Below are 20968 nucleotides of genomic sequence, written 5' to 3' on the forward strand. Positions count from 1 at the left end.
CTCTCTTTTCAATGAAAACAGAAAACATACTGAGTAAAGGCTGCTAGAAGAAAACCCAACATCAGTAAAACATTCAGCAGAAGCTGAATGAGAGGCTGGCTGGAAGTGCTGCAGTCCAATAAACACCCAAAGGAAAGGAAAGCATCAAGCAAGATGAGAGAGATATGTATGTTCCACTAGAATCACACTGGGCTGATACAACTCAGCAGATCAACACAAAAAGAGAAGTTCTACGAACAAGAAGTCTCTGTGAGAGAGAATTCCAACTGAACTCATCTTTTCAGTGCTACTTTTGCTATGTTTTCATTGAAGACAACAACTGTGAGAAAACCGAAGTCTTGCTGCTAACAAACCCTTACACATCAGTCATTGGCAGACAATAAAAGGAAGTGTTTAAGAACTCTTAGCACATACGGTGAACACAGCAAATGGAAGATGAGGAATACTGAAAATATTCTTCACAATCAACCTTTCCCCCAGAGGGTGGTGAGGCACTGGAACAGGTTGCCCAAGGAGGCTGTGGATGCCCCATCCCTGCAGGCATTCAAGGCCAGGCTGGATGTGGCTCTGGGCAGCCTGGGCTGCTGGTTGGAGACCTGCACATAGCAGGGGGGTGGAAGTGGATGAGCATTGTGCTCCTTTGCAACCCAGGCCATTCTATGATTCTATGATCAAAAAATGACATTTGAAAGAATCAAGGAAAAGTGAGACTTGGAAAGAGGCATCATTATGCTGTTTAACTTCACCAACTGAAAAAGCAAAGGTGTATCATGTTTGTCTGAGAGCTGTCACTACTGCACGTCAGTGAACTGCCAGTCATTCAGAGCTGTTCTACAACAAGTAACAGGTATTACAACATTTTCTGCTATATGGCCAAGGACTAGAGAGCACAGAGTCTTGCTGAGCATTTCTAACCTGTTTTACCTCAAACATCTCCTGCTCAGTCCGATGCTGATCGTCCAGGAGCTGCTCCAGGTACGTCAGGTTATGGAATTTTTCTAGGTAGCTAGTGTATTGCTTCTGCAGTTGCTCTTCAATCTTCTCATATTCATCCATAAAAGCAGGGCTGGAGACAACAGGAACAAACTACTCAGAGAAATATAGACCTGTACATGAAGAGTTCTGAAAGCATTTTCATTTTCACAGCTGTTTTTCCATATCTACAAAACCAATCTAAAAGGACCTTCTCTTTTTAAGGTTACACACCACTTCAAGACTAAAAGCGTAAGAGGAAGAAACATTAACCTATCCTGTGAAAATTTTACATAGCAAATGAAAGGTCAGTGTGTATCCACCACCACTTCTTTCCAAACACATCATCCTCCTGTTCCATAACTCCAACAAGTGTGCTTGTTGTGTGGCTGGGAAGCACTTCTTTATTGAAGACATATCTGCAACAAGTATGCTGTGTCATTACAAGCATAACTAGTGCTGGTACTGATGATATCCTTTATCACAGTCCCTACAGCTGTGCCCCACAGAATGCTTCTGTTGTTTGATGCTTCCCATCTACCCAACATACTTCCACTGAAGTCTTACAGATCAAAACATGAGTATGAATCCACTGTTATTCTTTTCATTACTCATTTTTCTCTTATTTATAATTTTTTTTTTTCTCTCAGAAACAGAGAAACAATCTTTTACATTTAACCAAAGGGGTGTGAAATCAACTCAAATAGTGAATCTGAACATTTTGATTTTATGGCAGGCTGTGTCATTGCCCAGAGGAACAAATCCCAACAAGAAATACCAGCTTACCTTGGTGGCTGAAAATGTTAGAAGCCTCTGGGAACAGAGAATATGTCACTTTCAGCAGAACCACCTGGCACAATTTATTCTCAAAGACAACATAAAAACAAAATGCTACCTGGCCATTGTGTGCAGTTCAAGCAGCCAGTAAGTTGCCCACCAAATAATACCCTGGGGATTTTTAACAGCCCTGATAATCAGATTTCAAATACAAAGAAACTATAAAAAAAAAATTAAATAATTACAATCTAGATTAAGCACCACAAATGTCAAAAATCTTTTCCACATGCCATCATCTCAGTCTCATTACAGACTTCACTCCTTGCTGCTTTAAGCACTGAGAATGCACGGTACCATCACTCATGCTAGTGCTCATTTATGCATAGATAATCAGTTTATAACCTTTACCGAACGCTCTGTAGGGTCTGCAGCCTCTTCTGGCTTCTTTCCAGCTCCAATTTCCTTTTTTCAATCTTGGCTTCCAAATTGGCTTCATCCAAAGCCACATTACTCAACATGTCCTTAGTCTTCTGGACCTCTTCCTAAAAGAGAATGATGGTGAACCAAGGTCTGCACTAGAATAAGTAGAATTATCTTTCAGACACTGATCTGTATTCTTTCTCAATGCATGCTTTCAAATAACTTTATAACAATGAGCTAGAAGACAAACCAGCAAAGCAATGACAATTTTTTTTTTTTTTTTTTGTGGCCAGGATAATGAACTATCTGAACATTTACTAATTAGAATAGTTGCCCTTTTCTCCAAACATTCTTAAAGAAAGAAAAAAAACAACACCCAGAAACACAAATGTCCTGGGCTTTAACTTTTTCCTTTTCATCTCAAAAGAAGGAACGATGCTATCCTCACAAAATCTGACAGACACAAAGTCATCTCTCAACAGGTAAGCATCTGAATAAACACGGAAGAGAAATGCATTTATTTCTTGGTACCATTTTAGTGAGTTTTTAGGATTCTGTCAATGTTTTTTTTCCTTCCTGATAAAAGTCACTTTAAAAAAAAAGAAGTCAGTCTATCCCATTGCCTTCACCCTTCCCCGAGTCCTGCTGTACCTATCTTTTCAAAATCCAGGAAGCATCCCAAACATTGTAACACGTTACAGGAATAAGGAGGGGAAAGTGGGAATATTTCAGCCTGTTTAAACAAATGACTACATTCAGTGTGCTCATGCTCTAGAAACTGTGATGAGTAAGGGGGAGAGGACTTCAGCTTTGCTGAAGCTCTAGCAGTAATTGCTACGTGCTGTTCAGCTACAACAGGTCATTTCAGCGACTGGTCCAGAACTAAAGCAGCTGAGGTATGTGCTAAATTGATATCCTCAAGAAGCCAATTGCTCTAATATTTTCCTGTTAGTTTATTAGCACTACTGCCTAGAATATCAATGCACATTAACAACACTTAGAGCTCATATGGACTGCAAGTAGGAAGAGAAATATAAGGAAAGATTGCCTGAAGCATCTACTGATTATACACTGGCTTTTTAAACCTGGAACTCCGTGCCTTGTAATTACAGAACTGGATTGGATACAGTTTGCAGCTAAATAACTTGCAGTATTCACTAGAATTTAATTGACTACTATACTTGCACAGTGCCTATCAAGGCAGCTACTCGTCCAGAGATACAGAGCCCAAGCACTGGAGCAAGAACAGCACTCCAGAGTCGAGGTCAGACCAAGGCACCTCTGAAACTAGAAGCACAGTGACGCCCAGGCAAGCCCCAATCAGCACAGTGCCTGCTCTTCTCATCCCCTTCCCAGTTCAGCTATCCTGCTTGCAGAGCCCAGCTTCACAGCTCCAGGGGTACCAACACATTCTGAGTTCCAAGTAGATCCCTTGTAGCTGTGATCCTAATATTTACATGGTTTAAACGACAACTTCAACTCCTGTGCTGATGAAGTCAATCATTCCTCCAGAGCTTCTGAAGCTACTGCTGAGTCCTTAACAGAGGCAGGGAACATGACTGAAATGCAGAAGGGGCTTTCCTTTTCTCCCAAAAGAGAAAACAAGGGAAGCTGTCCTTCAGTGCAGCTGTGATGATTGCAACACCAAGGGCTTGTCAGCAGTCACTTCAACTGGAGGAAGGTATCAACAGGTGAAACCAACACAGCCATACAGTGCAACAAGCTAGCAGCAGGGCTGTTCCTAGCACATTCCCCTAGGTGCTGCTAACACAGCACATCTGTGCTGCTGTAGGCTGCGATTTCTGAGTGCCAGCTCACCATCCTCTGTGCAGACACCTCTTCCACTCTGCCAAGAAACTATCAGTTACATTTAACAGGTTTGTTCACTTTGAACACGACTTATTTACCAAGAAACCACCAAGATTATCAGTGACTCCTCATTACCATCACACAAAGCATCATCACACACCAATCTTTGCCTTGATTAATTTGTGTTTACACATCTAATGTCACCTAAAGACCAATACCCACATTAGCCATGAATACAAGTTCCACGTTACCTGTTAACTATCCAGGTGGAACATTACTTGGCCCAGCAGAAGAGAGGAAGGATAATTCTGCAGTAAAATAAATATCAATTTGCTTACCAGAACACAGCCAATGGCAACTTTCATCATCTTCTCAGCTTCGTTTATCTCCAAAGGTCTGGCAATAGATTCTGTTCTTGCTTCCTATGAAACAAAAATACATACATAGATTTAAACACGGCACCAAGAAATTGATATTTGCACAGCAGAGGATGGCCAAACAACAATAACTCAATCATCTGCTAAATAAATGGTGCAGAACTTATTATTTATGCTCCAAGGCTCAAACAACTAAGAGAATGGGAGGTTGTGAAAGGGTCAGTTAAGTGAGGCTGGGGTCGAGCAATTAAGGTGACTTTTCAAAACAAGCTAAGTTATCATTTCAACTGCAACTATGACTGAATGCACATTTTGTGGAAACTGCACTGGTTACCAGGTGTTAAACAAAACATGCTACAAAACAAGATATCCTCACCTTTACAACACAGCTAACGTAGGCAGCTGAGCACAATGCCATACGTTTGCAGAGACAGAAGCAGAATGAACCCATTGAACCAAGCCAGGCCAGTCAGCCTCTATGTGCTTCCTACACCCACATGAAAATGGGGTGATGCAGAGGTATGGGTTTCTCACTTCTGGTCCCAAGTGATTCAACCTCCTCATCAAAGCAGCACTTCTTGTTTATAGCCCAAAGGAGGGAAACAAGACCAACCACTCCAAAACAAATGCCCACAGCAGTTCTGGGGACAGGTGGGCTTAGTACTCACCATGCCCTCATCTGTACCACGTCTTACATCAACCTGGCTGAAATGAAAACATTTGATTGGTTGCTGATTTAGGAGAAAAGGTGGGAGGTTTTCCCAGCTAGAAGTCCTTAAAATCATCTGATGTTGGCAAACCATTTGGTTACAGGTGGATCAAGATGGAAATAGCACCTCTCTAGAGAACGCCTGATTAAGAAGCTGGGATTGTTCATATAAGATTGATGGGTCTTCTGTCTTCCCTCCACCTCCCAAAGAATTTCTGTGCACAGACCACAGTCCTCTTGGAGAAATCCACACCAGTTTCCAGCAGGAGGCTCAGCCCTGCATCACACCTGCTTGCATTGCCAGGCAAATGAAGGGTGGTGCTAAGGTAGAAATCCTTCCTTCCAGACCTGACTGCTGAACCAGGCTCAACCAAACTGAGAGGAAGATGCAGGCAGACCACAGCAGCTTCCCACACATATAGCTTCTCGTGGATGTTTGTAACAGCTTCCCTGTGTGCCTGTCACTGGGACACGTCCTGCAGCCCTATGAGAACTCTTGCAGGGAAAGCTTTAACCTGTAGCATCTCTTCTGAGGAAGGACCCTGCAAATGGACACACTGAAGAGGAGTGAAAAGAAGGCGGCTCACACCAGCGCGCCTGGAGAAAAACAAAACACCCCACAAAGACTAGACAGATGTTATGAAAAGTACTTCCTTTAAAACCCCAAAGCTGGCTAATTACATCACTAAGCCATCAGCAAATTGAAGAAAATGACTTCCAGGTAACAAACCTGCTCTGATGCTCCGTGACTCCCCACAGGAGCAAACCAGGCGTGCTTTCCTGCCAGCCCACCTTGTCAGCACCACTACTTCTTACCCTATATGAAATACACACTGACATGACAACTGGCACTTTTAAAGCTTGTGTTTGTGCTCGTGGGTACAAACAGGCTGTACACTTAAAGCAACCCAACACTCTGATTTTGCCCAAACACAATGGATGCACTGCATTGCTACCAGCTGTACTCACAATTCCAGCCACTCAAAAAAAAAAGCGTGCAAACGAAACCAAGCTGAAAAATAGGGATTTGTACATTTAAAGTAATGTACTCTTCACAATTAGGTGTACTAATCAGAGTGCATACTATAATACTCAAGAGGTTTCCTTTAAATTAACCATTAAAAATAGAGTTCTCAGGAGAGGTGAAAAATACAGAAAAAATTATTGATGCCAGAGGAGCTACGAAGCAGAACAATTTAGGACTGGTAATTACAACTTAGGAAAACAAACATATACAAAAGCAGAGAGGTATCCGTGGACAAACTGGCTGTTTACCACTTACTGGTGCTTCCTGTTCAAAGTGTTCAGAGAGCTCCCTGGCTATAGTTTTACGTGATAAATACTAATTAAAAATCATGGAAGCCAAGTGTAAAATTATTTTTGATGAACCAAAGCTGACAATTATTAAAGAAAATGCACAAAAGCACATAAGAGATGACATTGGCTGGCACTGCTACCCACTCAGGATCAGCTATTTGGCACAGTGTGGAGCAGCTGAGATTTTAATTCTTCAAGTTTTGCATCTCGCTTTGGACGAAGCCAATTGGAAGCACTGCCGAATGAGCCGGCTGCCTGACACTCAAAAACTTGGTTTTCTTTGGAAATGAGAATGTCATTAGTACGTTGGGAAGCTGTCAGATCCCAGCCAGCTGCCTGCCGACCAGGCAGAGCCCAGAGCCCAGCCTGATGGGGCACTGCCTATGGGAAGCAGAGCTGACCCTGAACACGCTCTGCCCAAGTTGCACCAGCCTGGGCATCACGAGTGAAGACAAATTCCCTTAAAGCAAAACTGTACTGCAGCTGTTTCAGGAAACACCACTGACCCTGAAGCCTTCAAAACACCATCTGTGTAAATAATTTAGTCAAGTGTACATCCCTGCTGAACGCCAGTGTCCTGGCTCCCACACCAGCCAACTCACTGCCACTGCACCATGTCCTGTTGGCACATCTCCCTGGGAGCACCAAAGCCATCCCAAACTCACAGGCTGCCTGGCTACCAAGTAAAGTCACCACACAGAAAAGCCAAAGGCACAGAAAAGCCAAAAACACAGAAAGCACAGCCAGGACAACGCTGCCATTCCTGCTAACTCACCCCACGACTGCCTTCAGAGCTATTTCCCCCCCCCTCTAGGAGCTTTATATATGGTTGAAAATGAAGAGCTGCTACTACAAAAACAAGCCTAGCAATTATCCAGTGAAGCATTTCCAATCAGCTATGGTTTTCCATCACGGTGCCTCAGAAGCAAACAGACCAGGTCCTGGCGTGCCTGATGAATGGGGAACAGGATGTACATCTTCTGAAGTGCAGTAAGGACTGAAGGCGAGTAATTAAGCACGACTGGCACACAAGTCACTCATGATAAATGTTGTGTAATACATGTATATCTTGTGCAGGTCTAGCAGAGGTTTCTAAACTTCTTTTTTGTCATAAGGAGCAGACATAAAAGCTTTCTTCCAATGTACAAGACTCTGCATGAAATGTTTCCTGACCCCAAGTTAAATCCTGCCTGGCAAGCTGCAAGACTGCTGCATACATAAATACCTCCTCATCACCACTTTCTGCTGCCTTCAGGAAGCATTATATCCCACACTCCCTCCAAATACAGGTTTTGTAACTGCTGCTATCCGTGCAGGTGATAAAACTCTACTTTTAGACTATCCATCCACTATTCAGGGAGCCCATAAACACGCTCTGTGAGCCCATGTGGCCAAGCAGAACGCATCATTAGGCGGAGCTCCGTATGAACAGGAAGGTAAGGGAGGGACATTAAGAGGTTCCTTCAGAAGGCCTTGATTATTTCTACTACCTAGCAGCCTATTTTCTTCCTCAGGAAATTAAAGCCCAAGCTGATTGAGGTTGCTGCTGTTTCCAGGCTCCCACGAAGCTGCGTCCCTGTATGCTCATCTCAGCAGCCCACAGACAGACCCCCAGAGGCATCCCCTGCCTCCCCTCGGAGCAGGGACCCCAAAGCAGGAGGAGGCTAGTGATGCCTCTTCCAGCAAGAGGCCAATGAACGTGTCTCCTGCGGCACAGCCAAAGCTGTGTCTGTTTCCCATTCCAGGCAGACGTGGCCTTAGGCAGCACAGAGAGCTGGGAGCGTGGTTTGTGGTTTGTATAAAGGGATGAAGAGCAGAGTGCCCCAAAAAGCAGGCTGGCAGGCAGGCAAAAGTCTGCTCAGTGTCTCCTTTCAAACTATTTCCTCTCCTTATTAGTTACAATAAAAGGAAGACTTCAGGAAGGTTTATGATATCCTCAGAAAGAAAAAGAAGCAGCAACAGAGCGTGTTCTTCAGCATCTTGCACACCTTGACTACACGCAAGGGCCCCAGCAAAGCTGCAGTGAGGCAGGAACAGGCAGCAGGTGTGCAGCACAGCCACCCAGAGACAGTTCAAACTCACAACTCACACCAAGGCTGTGACTTCCCTAAGCACTGCCCTGCAACGTGGGCTGCTGTTCTCAGCAAAGTCTGGCCTTGCTGTGCTCAGGGACAGAAATATGGAGTGGCTCTCTGACACAGAAACAAAGGCAATTTAAGTCAGTGCATTTTCCCTTTATGTAATGGACGTTTTGACTCAGCCATATCTTATGCCCAACGAAGGAAGGTTAGGAACAATGAGGAACTCAAAGCTCACCAAGCATTCAGAACAGTGTTTTAGCCCAATCATCCAGTTGAACTACTTGCAGTCACGCAGACTTGGCAAATTCTTTGACATACAAAAGATGGTTTGGATGTAATTTTCTTCCCAGCCATGCTAGAATGGTTTGTCAAAACCATCAGGTGCTGAGCTACAGGCATTCAGATATCCCAGCTAGTTGATAAAACCTTCCCTGCACTGAAATAACCGGTTCACAAGATGCAAAGGTGCCACCTCTCTGTTTGCTAATGATACCAATACTTCCCAGATACTAATGGGAAGTTCATTAGAAAATCCTTTGCTATGTAAACCAAATAACCAAAAGTGCTATATCCACATCATATATACCCATGGCTATGGTTAAAGCAATCCAAAGTGTAGGGCAGTCTCCACTCAACTTCTCTGTATAAGGTTTCATTTTGGCTTCTCCCTTTGCATTCATCCTCTTTGCTCAAAAAGAGTTAAGCTGGGGTTTGGTCTGAAGCAGCAGTTGGAAAAACCCACCTGCAGTAAGCTAGGTCATTCTCCAGAGTGCTGGACATTTCAAGTCACCAATTTCCACTAGAAATCACTTTACCTCTGAGATGTGCGTGGCAACTTTGCAGCCAAAGCACAGGAAATGAGAGCAATTAGTTTACCCACTTCCCCCAGGCAGCACCAGGTGCCCAGAAGGAACATTTGGCAGATGGAAAACGCTTTCAGTGCTAAAACAAAACAATTTTTTGTAGTTAACTTTCATAGAGGACCGAAGGGAGCAGCTGCCACTCAGTGAGAGCCACCTCTCTCCTTACAGAGGCAGGCAGCACGCAGCACCGAGTGGGGGGAGTGCTTTGGTGGCACCTCTTTTCTGGCATTTAACTAATGCCACCTCAGTGCCACAGCTGGATCTAAATGCCTGCAGCTCTCCTATGAGGTTAATTCAAGCACATCACAAGCTGGAGTTGGAAAAGAGATTCTCAATGGCTTCATCAATGTTGGAACAAACTTACACCGTGTGCATACAGAACAGTAACACATTCCAATATATCCTCTGTAGCCTGGGAAACATTTTATCTGGCTGTTAAGAGCTTTAATCTACACAATTACAGAAACTATTTACACAAGAGGATATTAGGGACTAAACAGTTTGTTCAAGGTCACAGATGGAGTAAGAGCCAAGAAGAAAACGAGTACGCAGACCAAAGGTGCTGCCCACCCCCAGCACAAGCAAAGTGCATCAAAAGAAAGACTATTATCACCTTTCTTCAGTTTTACATGGCTTAGAGCTAACTGAGATTAAGTTAGTAAGCCCCCCCCCCGTGAGAGACTGAAATTATTTCAGTGTGTGTGTGTTTTGGTCATCCTGAGCATTGAAAATGGTGCAGAGAGAGACAGGGAAGAAGAAACCTGAATAACAGACATCCATTCCTACTCCGTACCCAAAGAAACCCCAGCACTACCAACCTGAGGAGAGGAATAAAAGCTAGAAATCCAAAACTCCAAAAGTGCCTCGTTCTTCTTCCAAAGCTGGATACAAAAGCTGTGAAAAATCAGGGCCACACAGTCATGCAATGCAGAATTCGTCCCAGTAAGAGTAAAACAGAGATAAATACATCTCTGGGCACAGAATTGGTACTGTGCATATTCAAAAACAGACTCTTTGAATTCCAGCTTTCCAATTTCCATGCTTGGACTGCTAAGAGTGGAAGCAGCAAACTGCCTTGCCAACGTTTGGGCCAAATGCATTTTAAACCCAAAAGGCCTTCTGTAGGGTTGTTCACTGTTCCTTCTTCTCAAACATAAAACCTGGGTTCTTAGTGAAGCCAAAAGGGACATCTGTGACTTCCATCTGATGAGATAAGCATAGCTTTATGTACTTCTTGTTTTCCTGCAGAATCTTAATCAACTGCATCATAGTTTGAACGAAGCAAAGGAGCACCTGTAGGTCTTGATCCCTCCAGTGTTCCTAAACGAAACATTTGCTGACCTTTGTTGGTTGTTTTTAACGTTATAGATTAATTCTGAAAGCAATTTACATATATACCAGAAGCGCAGTCAGGAAATGATGGATTTCTAAAGGCCTCAGAAAGGCACACTGCCACATTTCCAAGAAAACAAACACACTTCCCAATAAATACAGGCACGTTTACATCAATATGTATCTGCAATACATCTAATAGAGACTTTCCCTTAATAACTCTTGTCTCCTTCAGCTGAAATTTGTTTTCATTCAGAAAGTAATTTATTAAAGTGACCTATGGCTTGGAACAATCATTTACCTCATGCATAACAATTTTCCACACAGCTCCTATAGCAACTACGTGCGAAAAGAGCTCCTCTAAAGAAAGGAGAGGTTGTGACACAAATTAGAGTCAATGTGTCTACAGGAAATAAAAATGAGTTTTACTTTACTTTTCCCAGTGATCTTTCCCCAGGAGGTGCAGAGACAAGGAAAACAGATGTATTCAACCCATTAGTGCCAAATGCCAGCATTTCCTTTACACCTACAGGAAAATGAAGCAGTCTTCACCCCATCACAGGATAAAAACAAGACCTCAGCTTAACTGGGCCTAGGTACTGAGATCCTCCGTTTCAGCATTTGGAAATGGATGAATTGGAGGGGAGGAATAAAAAAAAGAAAGAGGTTCAGGGAACAAAAACCCACCATGTTCTCAAATTCATTAGCACTGTATCACATCCGTCAACACATTTTAATACATGCAACAGGTTCAGCACATAAAATGTAATGAAGAAATAAACCAAACTGCTCTCCTATTGCTCTCTAACAGCACAATCTCTCCACCAACGCAATTTAGTGCGTGCATTACTTAGCCATGCAATGTCACAAGAAAATAAGCAATGGAAATCAATAATCTTCACATTAAAAAAAATAGTAAAAGTAACCTTCAATGAATGGCAACTGATTTGATATCTACACACAAGGTTCTAATTCCCCTCGTGAGGTCACAGCTCACAGCACTTCTGCCCACTTGAAATAGAGTGGGAAGGGCAGGCAGAGGATCCCATCCCAGCAGGCTGTGGAGAAAAGAATCTAGGGAGGATAGTGTGAAATTACAGGCAATTCTTTCCTGCCCTCAGCACTGGCTATTTAGAAATAACTGCAACTCCACCAGCTTCCACAGGCATTATCAGACTTAATGGTGATGGCAGAAAACAACTGCGTTTGGCTCCCAGCCTCTCACTTGATGAGCTCATTTCATACTCAAGCGAGCTCTATATAGCTCAATTACTTTAAAATATTTGGAAGGCAAAATGAGGATGATGAAATCTAATCTATCAGGTTACAAGCAATGAATCACCTGTCCCAAGGTTACCATAAAGCCCCTACTTTCCCAGGGACACCCTCCCCTCCTGCCACCAGCTTTGGGTAGGAAGTCCCCTTTAGAACCCTGAGGATGCTGCACTGTAGCCAGGATGGAGCTGCTGCTGCCAGGGGGCTGCTTTGGGCTGTCACACTGAGCTCCCTTTGCCCTTCTGCTGCACACACACACACGGGAACGGCAGAGCTGGCAGCTCCTGGCCCTACTGATGAGATGCCCAGCTTACCTGGAAAGAAGTTTCTTTACAGAAGTTCACTGTGGAAACAGGAACGTGGTAGAGTAAAACACAAAGCCTTTGGAGTTTCAACAGCTTTCAAAGGCTTCCACGGCACAGCTGCCCCCCAGGCAGTGAGGCCAAGCAGCAAGCTGCATGGTGGAGTGCTGAGCCAGTGACCCCACTGCACAACCAGCTCAGCCCCACTGCCCCACAGAGCTGAGTTCACCTCCCACCTCTAAGTTTGCTCTGTGCTTCCCTCTCCTATCTGCTTCTAGAAGCATAGAGCCACGTTCCGAGCCAAGTCTGAGGCACCATAGCTCTGGAAGGTTAGTGCTCCTGAACTGAATCACAGCTATAATGAATCACAGCCATAGTATAGATGCTATCAGAAAACCATAAAACATTTCCCCTTATTATTATTTAAGCTATAGATAGGAGGAGAAAGCTATTAAATCTGTTTTACGAGCACAGAAGCTACAGTGGCTCCAGTATCCATTTGAAGGTGAGGTTTCTGCTTTGTGGCTCCTGAAAAGATGGAAACAAAAGCTGGGGGAAATCTCTTCTATTAAGTCTCACTTCTATTTTCCAACCTCTCCCAAAGGCACTGCTGTGCCTGCCTCCAACACCTCCCCATGCAACAAGGGGCACGGCTGCCAAAAGCAGTCAATCTGCCCAGCACTTGTGTCGTGGCAATTCCCTGGTACAAGCAGTCTGTAAACAACTCAGAATAACAGCTTTAAGTTCAGCTCATTTTCGGGAGATTGCTTTCTCCGGCACATGGGCTGCCAATAATTTTTATAGCATCTAAACTGCCATTTTGTAAAAAAAATAATAGCAACAGGTATATTTTTGTGAAGAGCCTTCCAATTCCTAGCAGAACACAAATTCTTCATCCCTTCCTATCAATTCACATGTTCATTATGAGATTCAATACACTTGCCATAAAAAAAATAAAGCGAAGAGATCCCAGTTAAAAACACTCTTTGTGAAAGTGCCTGTATTGCTCCCATTTTACAACCTTCTCTCAACAGAATGGGGCACAGACACAGTCCCCAGGGAAAACCATACCCACTGCACTCCCAGGCACAGTCCCAGACATATCCCAGGACTGGTTCCATTCCAAAGAGGCCATGGCTACTACTGACTTTTATCCCTTTCTCTTTCAAACACACTGCAAGCGCAGAGTCCTCATTTACAGTAAAGAAACTGACAGCAACAAGAACCAAAAGATTAGTAATCACCATCACCAGTAATCTTTAGAAGAAAGCATAAAGCCACGCAGTTAAAGGGAAGGCTGCTTAGTGCAACCTTATGGCTTTGTAACCCCCAAACAAATGGGATTTTCAGCTCTAATAAATCGCTCAGAAGGCTGAAGCCAGGAACAGATCATAGGAACACAGCATCACAGCTTCTGTGCTGCACTCCGCAGGCTCTCCTGTCACAGTGCCATGTTGTGTTTTTAAGATACAAACTCAGAGCTAACGAGACAGAAGCAGAGGCTGTCTTTCCTAAGACAGGATTTCCTGAAGATAACAAATCCAGTCTGTCAAACCTTTTTGCAAGATGGAAACTGAGCACCTGTGTAAAATCCATCAGCTGCAGCTCGTGCCCTCAGTCATTACATCATGAGAAAGACACTCTGTAGAGTAAATAATCAATTAACCTTTTTCAAACTGCACCTTCAATAGAAGATCTCTTAATGGGTGCAAGGAGAAGTGGCTGCAACGAAGCACTCATCCAGCTCTTGATTTTTATTCCACGTCCTCAGTGCTCTGCACTCGTGCAAGCCCCTTTTAGAAGGTCCAGTACTGCAGTCACTTGAGCTCCTAAAAGCCTCAATTTCAAGTGATTAAACAACACCCAATTTCAAAGCAATGCTTAATTACTTCTTAAACATGTTGACCTGGCCTGTACCTGACTTTTTAGCTGAGTTCTAAGAGGTGCTGCCTACAATAACAGCACAGCTTAATGTTCTAAAGCAAACATTAACACATTAGGTGGTCTTCATGTGAAAATTATTTCAAAGCCAGGAAATTAAGAAAAGAACACCAGATGAGAAGTAACAGATTAACCATTCTGTAAGACTTGTGTATGTTGAATTCAGGTAGATTATCACTCCTCTCTCCCTTCTAAAAATATTCATGTCTTTCATGTGGCTGTACACCACGCTGTCATATCTTGCAGGAAAGACAATGCTTCATACAATCTCTGCACACCATCTATCCCTTGAAACACCTGCACTCCACCAATCAAGTATTCAAGAGCATTAGCTGTCAAGGCACACAGCCTGCTGCCCTTACAGGATGTGCTTCCCACAGCTCAGATGTTACAAACCTGAAGATTACCAAAAAAAGATACCAGAACCTCTAGAGCTTCCCTTGTTTAAGTGCCTATTATCAGTAAACAAATAACCTCCAGCATTACAGATAAGCACATTAGAGAAACAAATTGAGAGACCTATTGGCAAAGTTTGATGACACATCGGTGACTTCATGCAGTAGCTGGTGATTTTACAATTAAACTGAAAGATTTGTACCCTGCAGGCTTCCATGCCTTTCAATTACTGTAACAGAAATAATGAGCCTTGCACTTGGGTAACTCAGAGCATTAATAATTTATCTTTCAGAATATATCTATCAGCACGGCTAAAACATAAACACAAAGTCAATATTTCCAAACGGTTCTACAGAGATTACTTCAGTTTTCTTCTAAAGGAGAAATGCCAAACAGTTCTCTCAGTTTTACCGCAATCCAAGTACTAATACGAGTGGGAAGAAAATACAAACTTTGACCCATTCCTTCAAACAACAGGATATTCATTTCAGATGCAGCTGTTACAAGCAGCTGCTCACACTTTCTGCACCTTTCTCCTTTGCAGCATCTAGTGAACAAATGTTCTTATCCACTCTCCACGATGTACTTACCCTTAGCTCTACCTCTTTGCCAAGTAAGTCGTACAGACTTGCTCCTTTGGAGGTGATTTCAGAAGCAAGCTGTCTAGCTGCCTTCAGGTCAGCAATCTGGAAACACAGCAACAGCACAGAATAGTAAAAGAGAATTCACAATGTCACAAAGAAAATCAACAACAGATTTTTCTTATTTTTGTGTTAAAAAAGGAGGCCAGCACAGAGACTGAAACTCTGCCACAGCACTGAAGTTGTCCACTGGAATTAGAACAAGTCCACCTCTGGGCTTAAACACGGCCCTGGTTAGGCACCATTTAGACACAGGCTGCCTGGTGAGACCCCAGACACTTCAGGTCAATGATAAAACCTCCTCAAAGCTGACTCAGCCACGTGTTGGTTCATGTGCTACTCATGGCAAACAGAAACATCTTCTCTTTCATATGCAAAAGTGCATACACCAAAAGGTGTGGGGCCAGCACACTGTGTAAGTACTGAGCGTGGATCATCCAGAAGTGGTTTTTCACATGATTTCTCTGAGGTGCTTTCCTCATAAAGAGGAATAATTGTGTTTCTGCCATCTTTTCAAGAACAGCAGTATTACTGTCTAACAGGCAAACAGCAGAGAGCATTGCTATAAAATAATCAAATTTTATATCAGGATATAGGAAAGGAGCTAAAAGTAACAAAAAGCAGCAACAAGAACTCTTATTATTCTTTAGTATCTCAGGAAAGCATTTAAGGGCTTGGATGGCTTTGATGTCTGTTAGGATAATATGAAGATTCCCTTTTTGTTCAATGCAAACTGGCTCAAAATCCAATGTTCAGTCAGTCTTCTGGAAGCTTGCATCGTTGCAATGATGTTAGTAGATAGAAAATCACCTTTATCCTTGTGTACTCCAACATCTCTGCAATTTCAACAGCATTTCAAAACAATTATAACCAAATTGGTGCCACTATTTCCTTGTACTATGCTTCTGGATCTGAGCACACAGAGATTAAAACAAGTCATAGAGTGCAGCCAAGATAAAGCCATCCAACTTCCTTGTGAGAACGTTCTCTGCTTAAGTCTCAGATAGAAAATGCATTTGTTTTTCACAGGTTCACACAATACACTTGCCTACACCAAGAGTAGAAGTTTTCCTTACTTTTGAGCCAAGATCAAACTTGAATTTGCTGCTGTCTTCTTCAGTGATGTCTGTGCGCTCCATTCCCTCCGTATTCATTGCACTGTAAAGCACAGAGGTGACCTTCAGCAGCTCTCTCACTGCATAGCCATCTGCCTGGTAAAGCTTCTTGGTGTTGAGCTTTATGTGGGCCTTGGTAGCCTTTGGAAAGAAAGAAAGCATCATGTCACAAAGAACAACAAAATCTCCATTTACCTCTTCTTCCTTCACTCAGAAGCTCTCACTGGAGGCACTTGTCTGCTTTAAACAGATAAATCTTCCTGTTTGGAAAGAGATTTTCTTAACCGTATCACTGTCGTTTCTGAAGAAATCTTTCTGAAATGTGTGCACTTTCTGTATGCCAGAACATTTGCAGATAATTGCCAGAATGAAAAAACTCAAACTATTCATTAATTCTTCCCCATGTGAAGATCAGCAAAAACCCTGTGCACCACTTAAACTCAAATTAAGTTTAAGTGGAATGTAAGTGCTGCCCAGGTCTTGTGATGATGCTGCAGAGAGGTAAATTTCATCCTTAATGAGTTACAAGAATAAGATCAATTATCCTAATTTAACTGCCTTCTCTTCCAGCAGTAGCTTCAGAGTATTTTATTGTTTCTCAAATTATCCCCTCTTACAACATTACTGACTTCATTCTCTTGCCTTCCATCTCTGTAAAGAAAAAAAAATAATAATTAAAAACTACAATATCCTCTTTTTATACTTCAAAACAGCAAAGGAGAAAAGAGAGCATCACAGAAACCACATCTCTGTCACAGAATGGACACAAGTGTAGTTCTTGCATCCCCTGCCAAGTGGCTGCACCTACCTCATGCATGCAGCACAGCTAAAAGAACAGGTTATTGATGTTGTGCACTCTGAACAGGGCCACTGTGAGACTTGCAGTACAAAAACCTTTCATTGTTTTTGAAAATATTGGCTGCCATGACCTCAGCTGAACCAACATACAAGGTGGAAAGCCAAACATGTTCTCTTTCCCTCTCCTTCAGTAGAAGGGATCTAAAAAAAACTGAATCATGGAAACAGTGGGGATTCAATTTTAAGAGAAGTTTGTCATTAAATGGACAGAACCTGTTAAACATCCACTACACAAAGAAAACCTACACACCACACCATGAAGGATGTGGTTAAAGACAGGAATTCCAATTTCAGCTCCATTCAGCCTCAAGAGAGAAAAATCAATGTCAAGCAAAAAGAAAAAAAATGTATTTCACTCAAAGACAATTTAGGAAAAAAGAGGCAAAACCCACATACAACTACATGCATTTCCCAAATTGCCATAATGGCACTGCTTGTTCAAGTAGGCAGCCTCACGTCTGAGGTGTAGCCATCTATTTTACAGCAACTCTAAGTGGTGGTAAAAGATTTGTTCTGAGAAAAATGTGCCTCAATCTAATAAGTGAGAAGGCATGCACAACAGAATGCTGAAGTATGATTCAATATCATAACGAAAATGTCCATTAGAGTTTGTAACTACTGAAGCATGTAACTGAATCTGGCATCCAAAGTTGTCTGTAAATAACCAGGAATCTCTTCTGAATCCATTTTCAATAGATTCACTATATCTTTCACTCTTACCTTTTTTCTTCCACTCCAAAAATGAAGTGATAAGGATTAACACTGTTTTAGCATTAGATGAGTAGTTCCCAGTTTTGTAGATCCAGATGCAACAGCACAAGATCTCAGTAAGGACCTGACCTCTGTGCAAGCTTAGGGTCAGTGCTACAGCAGGATCCCACAGGGCCTCATTTTGGAGCCATGCAAATACAAACCTAAGAGAGCACCAAGCCCCAAACAGCCTCTGAATCAAGTAGGAACATCCCTACCCAACCTACTTCTATGACTTAAGTGAAACTACACACAGGATTAGGGATGGAGTTATATCACTTCTAGCGCTGCAATAGCTGAAGCTTTACTATCAGTAAGTTCTCAAATAAAGTTCCCTCTCCCTTCCTTTTCATCTTCTTGCTTTTTTTCTATTATTTTATTTTCAATCCTGAGCAGAACACTCTGGTCAATTTTACAACCTGGATGTGATTACTTTGGAGAGAAGACAATGCTGCTTGCTATTTGACATACATCACAAGAATACAGTACAGCTCAGCCACCCCTCGCAAGGAAATTGTAAGGGATTAAGAGCAAAATCATTCATGCTAACGTGGAAGAAGAATTTCAGTGTGAAATAAGCAGACGTACCATGAACTGAGCTACAGCCTTAATGAAGAAAACCCGGTCCTGTTCTGTCTCAACATCAGGGGGAATGTCAGACTGAGGTTCATACCTGTGGAAGCATACATGGATTTGATGAGAAATACACATGCAGGGTTAAGGAAACTGCTTCAGCTGAGAGGCAAAGTCAGAAAGAAATGAAAAAAAACAACACGTATGAGACTGGCAAACAGCTCTTCAGCCGTGCCACACTGGGGCTGTGCCCAAAATGCTGAAGTTGTGAAGCCTGAGATGTTTCTCCATCAGGAATTGGTCCTTTGGGACACTAAATATGTATTTTCAATCAGGGTTTTCCAAAGGAGCAAAATGGAGATGGCAATATCAAGTCCATGAAACACCTAGAAAATAACCTCCTACTTAAATCACAAAGAGCTTACGGCAACCAAACTAAACTCCATCACACGTGGCTTCACAATTCAAAAACACCAGGCTAATATTTCCAGCTTTCAGGTGGATGAATAAAAATGCCACGTGCCAGCTTGCTATTGCTGGCAGTAACAAAATCAAACGTGTTTCCAGCCTCTCAAAGTACTCGAGAATGAAACAAAGAACCCTACCCTCAGACATCCTTCCACAAATATTACTTTCAAACCCAAATGAAACACAAAGAAAAGATTGAAAGTCTGCTTTAAAAAAAAACATCAGTGAAATGCAGAAAATTCTAGGATCCAGGGAAGAAAAAAGGGAAATTCCTGTGATTTTATAAAAGGCTTTGAGATTTCCAACATTCAGACAGACAAAAAACCCCAGTCTTCTCTTTCAAATGATGCTTGCAATTAAGAGCAAGGTACGTGCAAAGTATCCTCTGTGCTCTAAAGTGGAATCAAAAGGCTTCTCCAGCAGAAAAGCTGCCTGTCACTGCATGAGCCTAACTCTGAACAGAGAGGGATGCTGGCATTCAGTTGAGGTTTGGTCTGAAATGAAATCACCTCCCTCCTGGGCTCAGGGCTGTCAGCAATGATACAGCACACAAGTTTGAGCTTCTTAAGCACGTGGGTACGTTAGAAAAATGCTATTTTAAAGAGCAGCAGCTTTAAGTTCTGCCAATTGCCATGTGGTGGTGTTGCTACATACCATGAGGGAACTCTGATTTATGTTTTGAAACATGAGGTGAAGGCAACAAGTAATGCAGACTCTGTGCGTAACAGGGTTAAGACTGTGTAGGTAACTCAATTCCAGCACTTCTGAATCACTTATAAGTATTCCGCTATTTTATTTTATTACCATCATGTCAACATTCAGGAAACACATCCATTACATTAAGTATGAACAAAACGTGATTTAGGATCCCTTCCCATGGCGGTGATGATGACCTGGGCTTTCAGCCCCACGCTGCCAATAAATGCAGCTGTGCCAAGACTCCTTAAATTGGGCACCCCAAAATGAGGTGGATGCAGGGGAGATGAGTTCTTACAGCTGGCTTCAGGCAGGGCTGTTGTCATCCAGCTTTGAAGGGAGCTGCTGGAGGGTGGAATATCCTGTAATATTCCACATTAGGAGCAGCTTTGGTTATTTTTCCACTCACATGGAGAAAAGAAGATAATTTGATTAGGAAGTCACGTTCCATAAACATTTAAACAAAGTCTGTCTGTGGGTTTGGTGGCTGTAAAAGTACAGCAGGACAGCAGTGGGTGAGCACCTCTTTTGAAACAGCACAGCTGCTAAACAAGGCCAAGGCGAAGCAATGGCAACAGTAATAAGATTGAAACTGTGCCCTGAGGAGCTGCCACTGTGCATTGCCACGGTTGGGGTGCGGGGTCCTTTCAGTACCTAAAAGAGCAGTAAGGAGGAAGGGGACAGCCTATAGCAAGGGCTGCCGTGGCAGGGCGAGGGGAAACGGTTTAAAAGGAAAAGAGGGGGGATTTAGATTAGGCTGCACGGGGAGCTGACGGTGCCCCGTCCCTGCAGACCGCCAGGTGAGGCCGGCTGGGCTGTGAGCCGTGGGCGCCCCTGCTCAGCGCAGGAGGTGGGACCGGCCGGTCTTTCGAGGCTGTTCGGCGCGCACGGAAGGCGGACTCAGCACACCGCACAGCCCGTACCCACCTCCTCACCAGCCACAGCAGCAGCTCGGCCACCAGCGCGAAGTTCGGCCCGTGGAAGTTCTCCATGGAGACGAGGCGGGGATAGCCCAGCGCCCGCAGCATCTCGGCCAGGTCTGAAAGAGAGCGCGCGGCGGGGCTGAGGCCTACCGACATCGGACGGACCTCGGCAACCGAGCCGTCACGTCACTACAAAACGCTCCGCGGAGCGACACGGGGATTTGGAAAGAGCTTCTCCGTAAATCGTAGCCGCCCCCAGGTCCCCCCGCGCCCGCCCGCCCCGCGGAACTCACTCCGCACATCGCGGTACGACATCGCGCCAGGCCGCGCCGTGCGTCGCTATGGCAACGCGCTACAGCGCGGCGGAGGGGCC

At 43.5% G+C, this 20968-nt stretch overlaps 1 protein-coding gene across 4 annotated transcripts in view; it reads right to left on the minus strand.

The window, feature by feature from the left end:
- The window catches only part of CLUAP1 (clusterin associated protein 1), a 36967-nt gene extending 15999 nt beyond the window's left edge, over positions 1 to 20968 (minus strand). Inside the window, exons 1-8 of one of the 4 annotated variants that reach the window (XM_019620683.2) lie at positions 20889 to 20968; positions 20600 to 20711; positions 18524 to 18608; positions 16289 to 16468; positions 15162 to 15257; positions 4317 to 4400; positions 2158 to 2291; positions 925 to 1066 (exon numbers count right to left, since the gene is read on the minus strand). In XM_019620683.2, coding sequence (XP_019476228.1) covers positions 925 to 1066; positions 2158 to 2291; positions 4317 to 4400; positions 15162 to 15257; positions 16289 to 16468; positions 18524 to 18608; positions 20600 to 20711; positions 20889 to 20910 — 855 coding nt within the window. In that variant the 5' untranslated portion in view covers positions 20911 to 20968. Of the gene's footprint in view, positions 1 to 915; positions 1067 to 2157; positions 2292 to 4316; positions 4401 to 15161; positions 15258 to 16288; positions 16469 to 18523; positions 18609 to 20599; positions 20862 to 20888 lie in introns of those variants that run through there. The other 3 variants (XM_019620682.2, XM_019620680.2, XM_019620681.2) reach the window with 3 other exon arrangements.

This window comes from Meleagris gallopavo, chromosome 16 (genome assembly GCF_000146605.3).
Source record: "Meleagris gallopavo isolate NT-WF06-2002-E0010 breed Aviagen turkey brand Nicholas breeding stock chromosome 16, Turkey_5.1, whole genome shotgun sequence".
Classification (NCBI taxonomy): domain Eukaryota; kingdom Metazoa; phylum Chordata; class Aves; order Galliformes; family Phasianidae; genus Meleagris; species Meleagris gallopavo.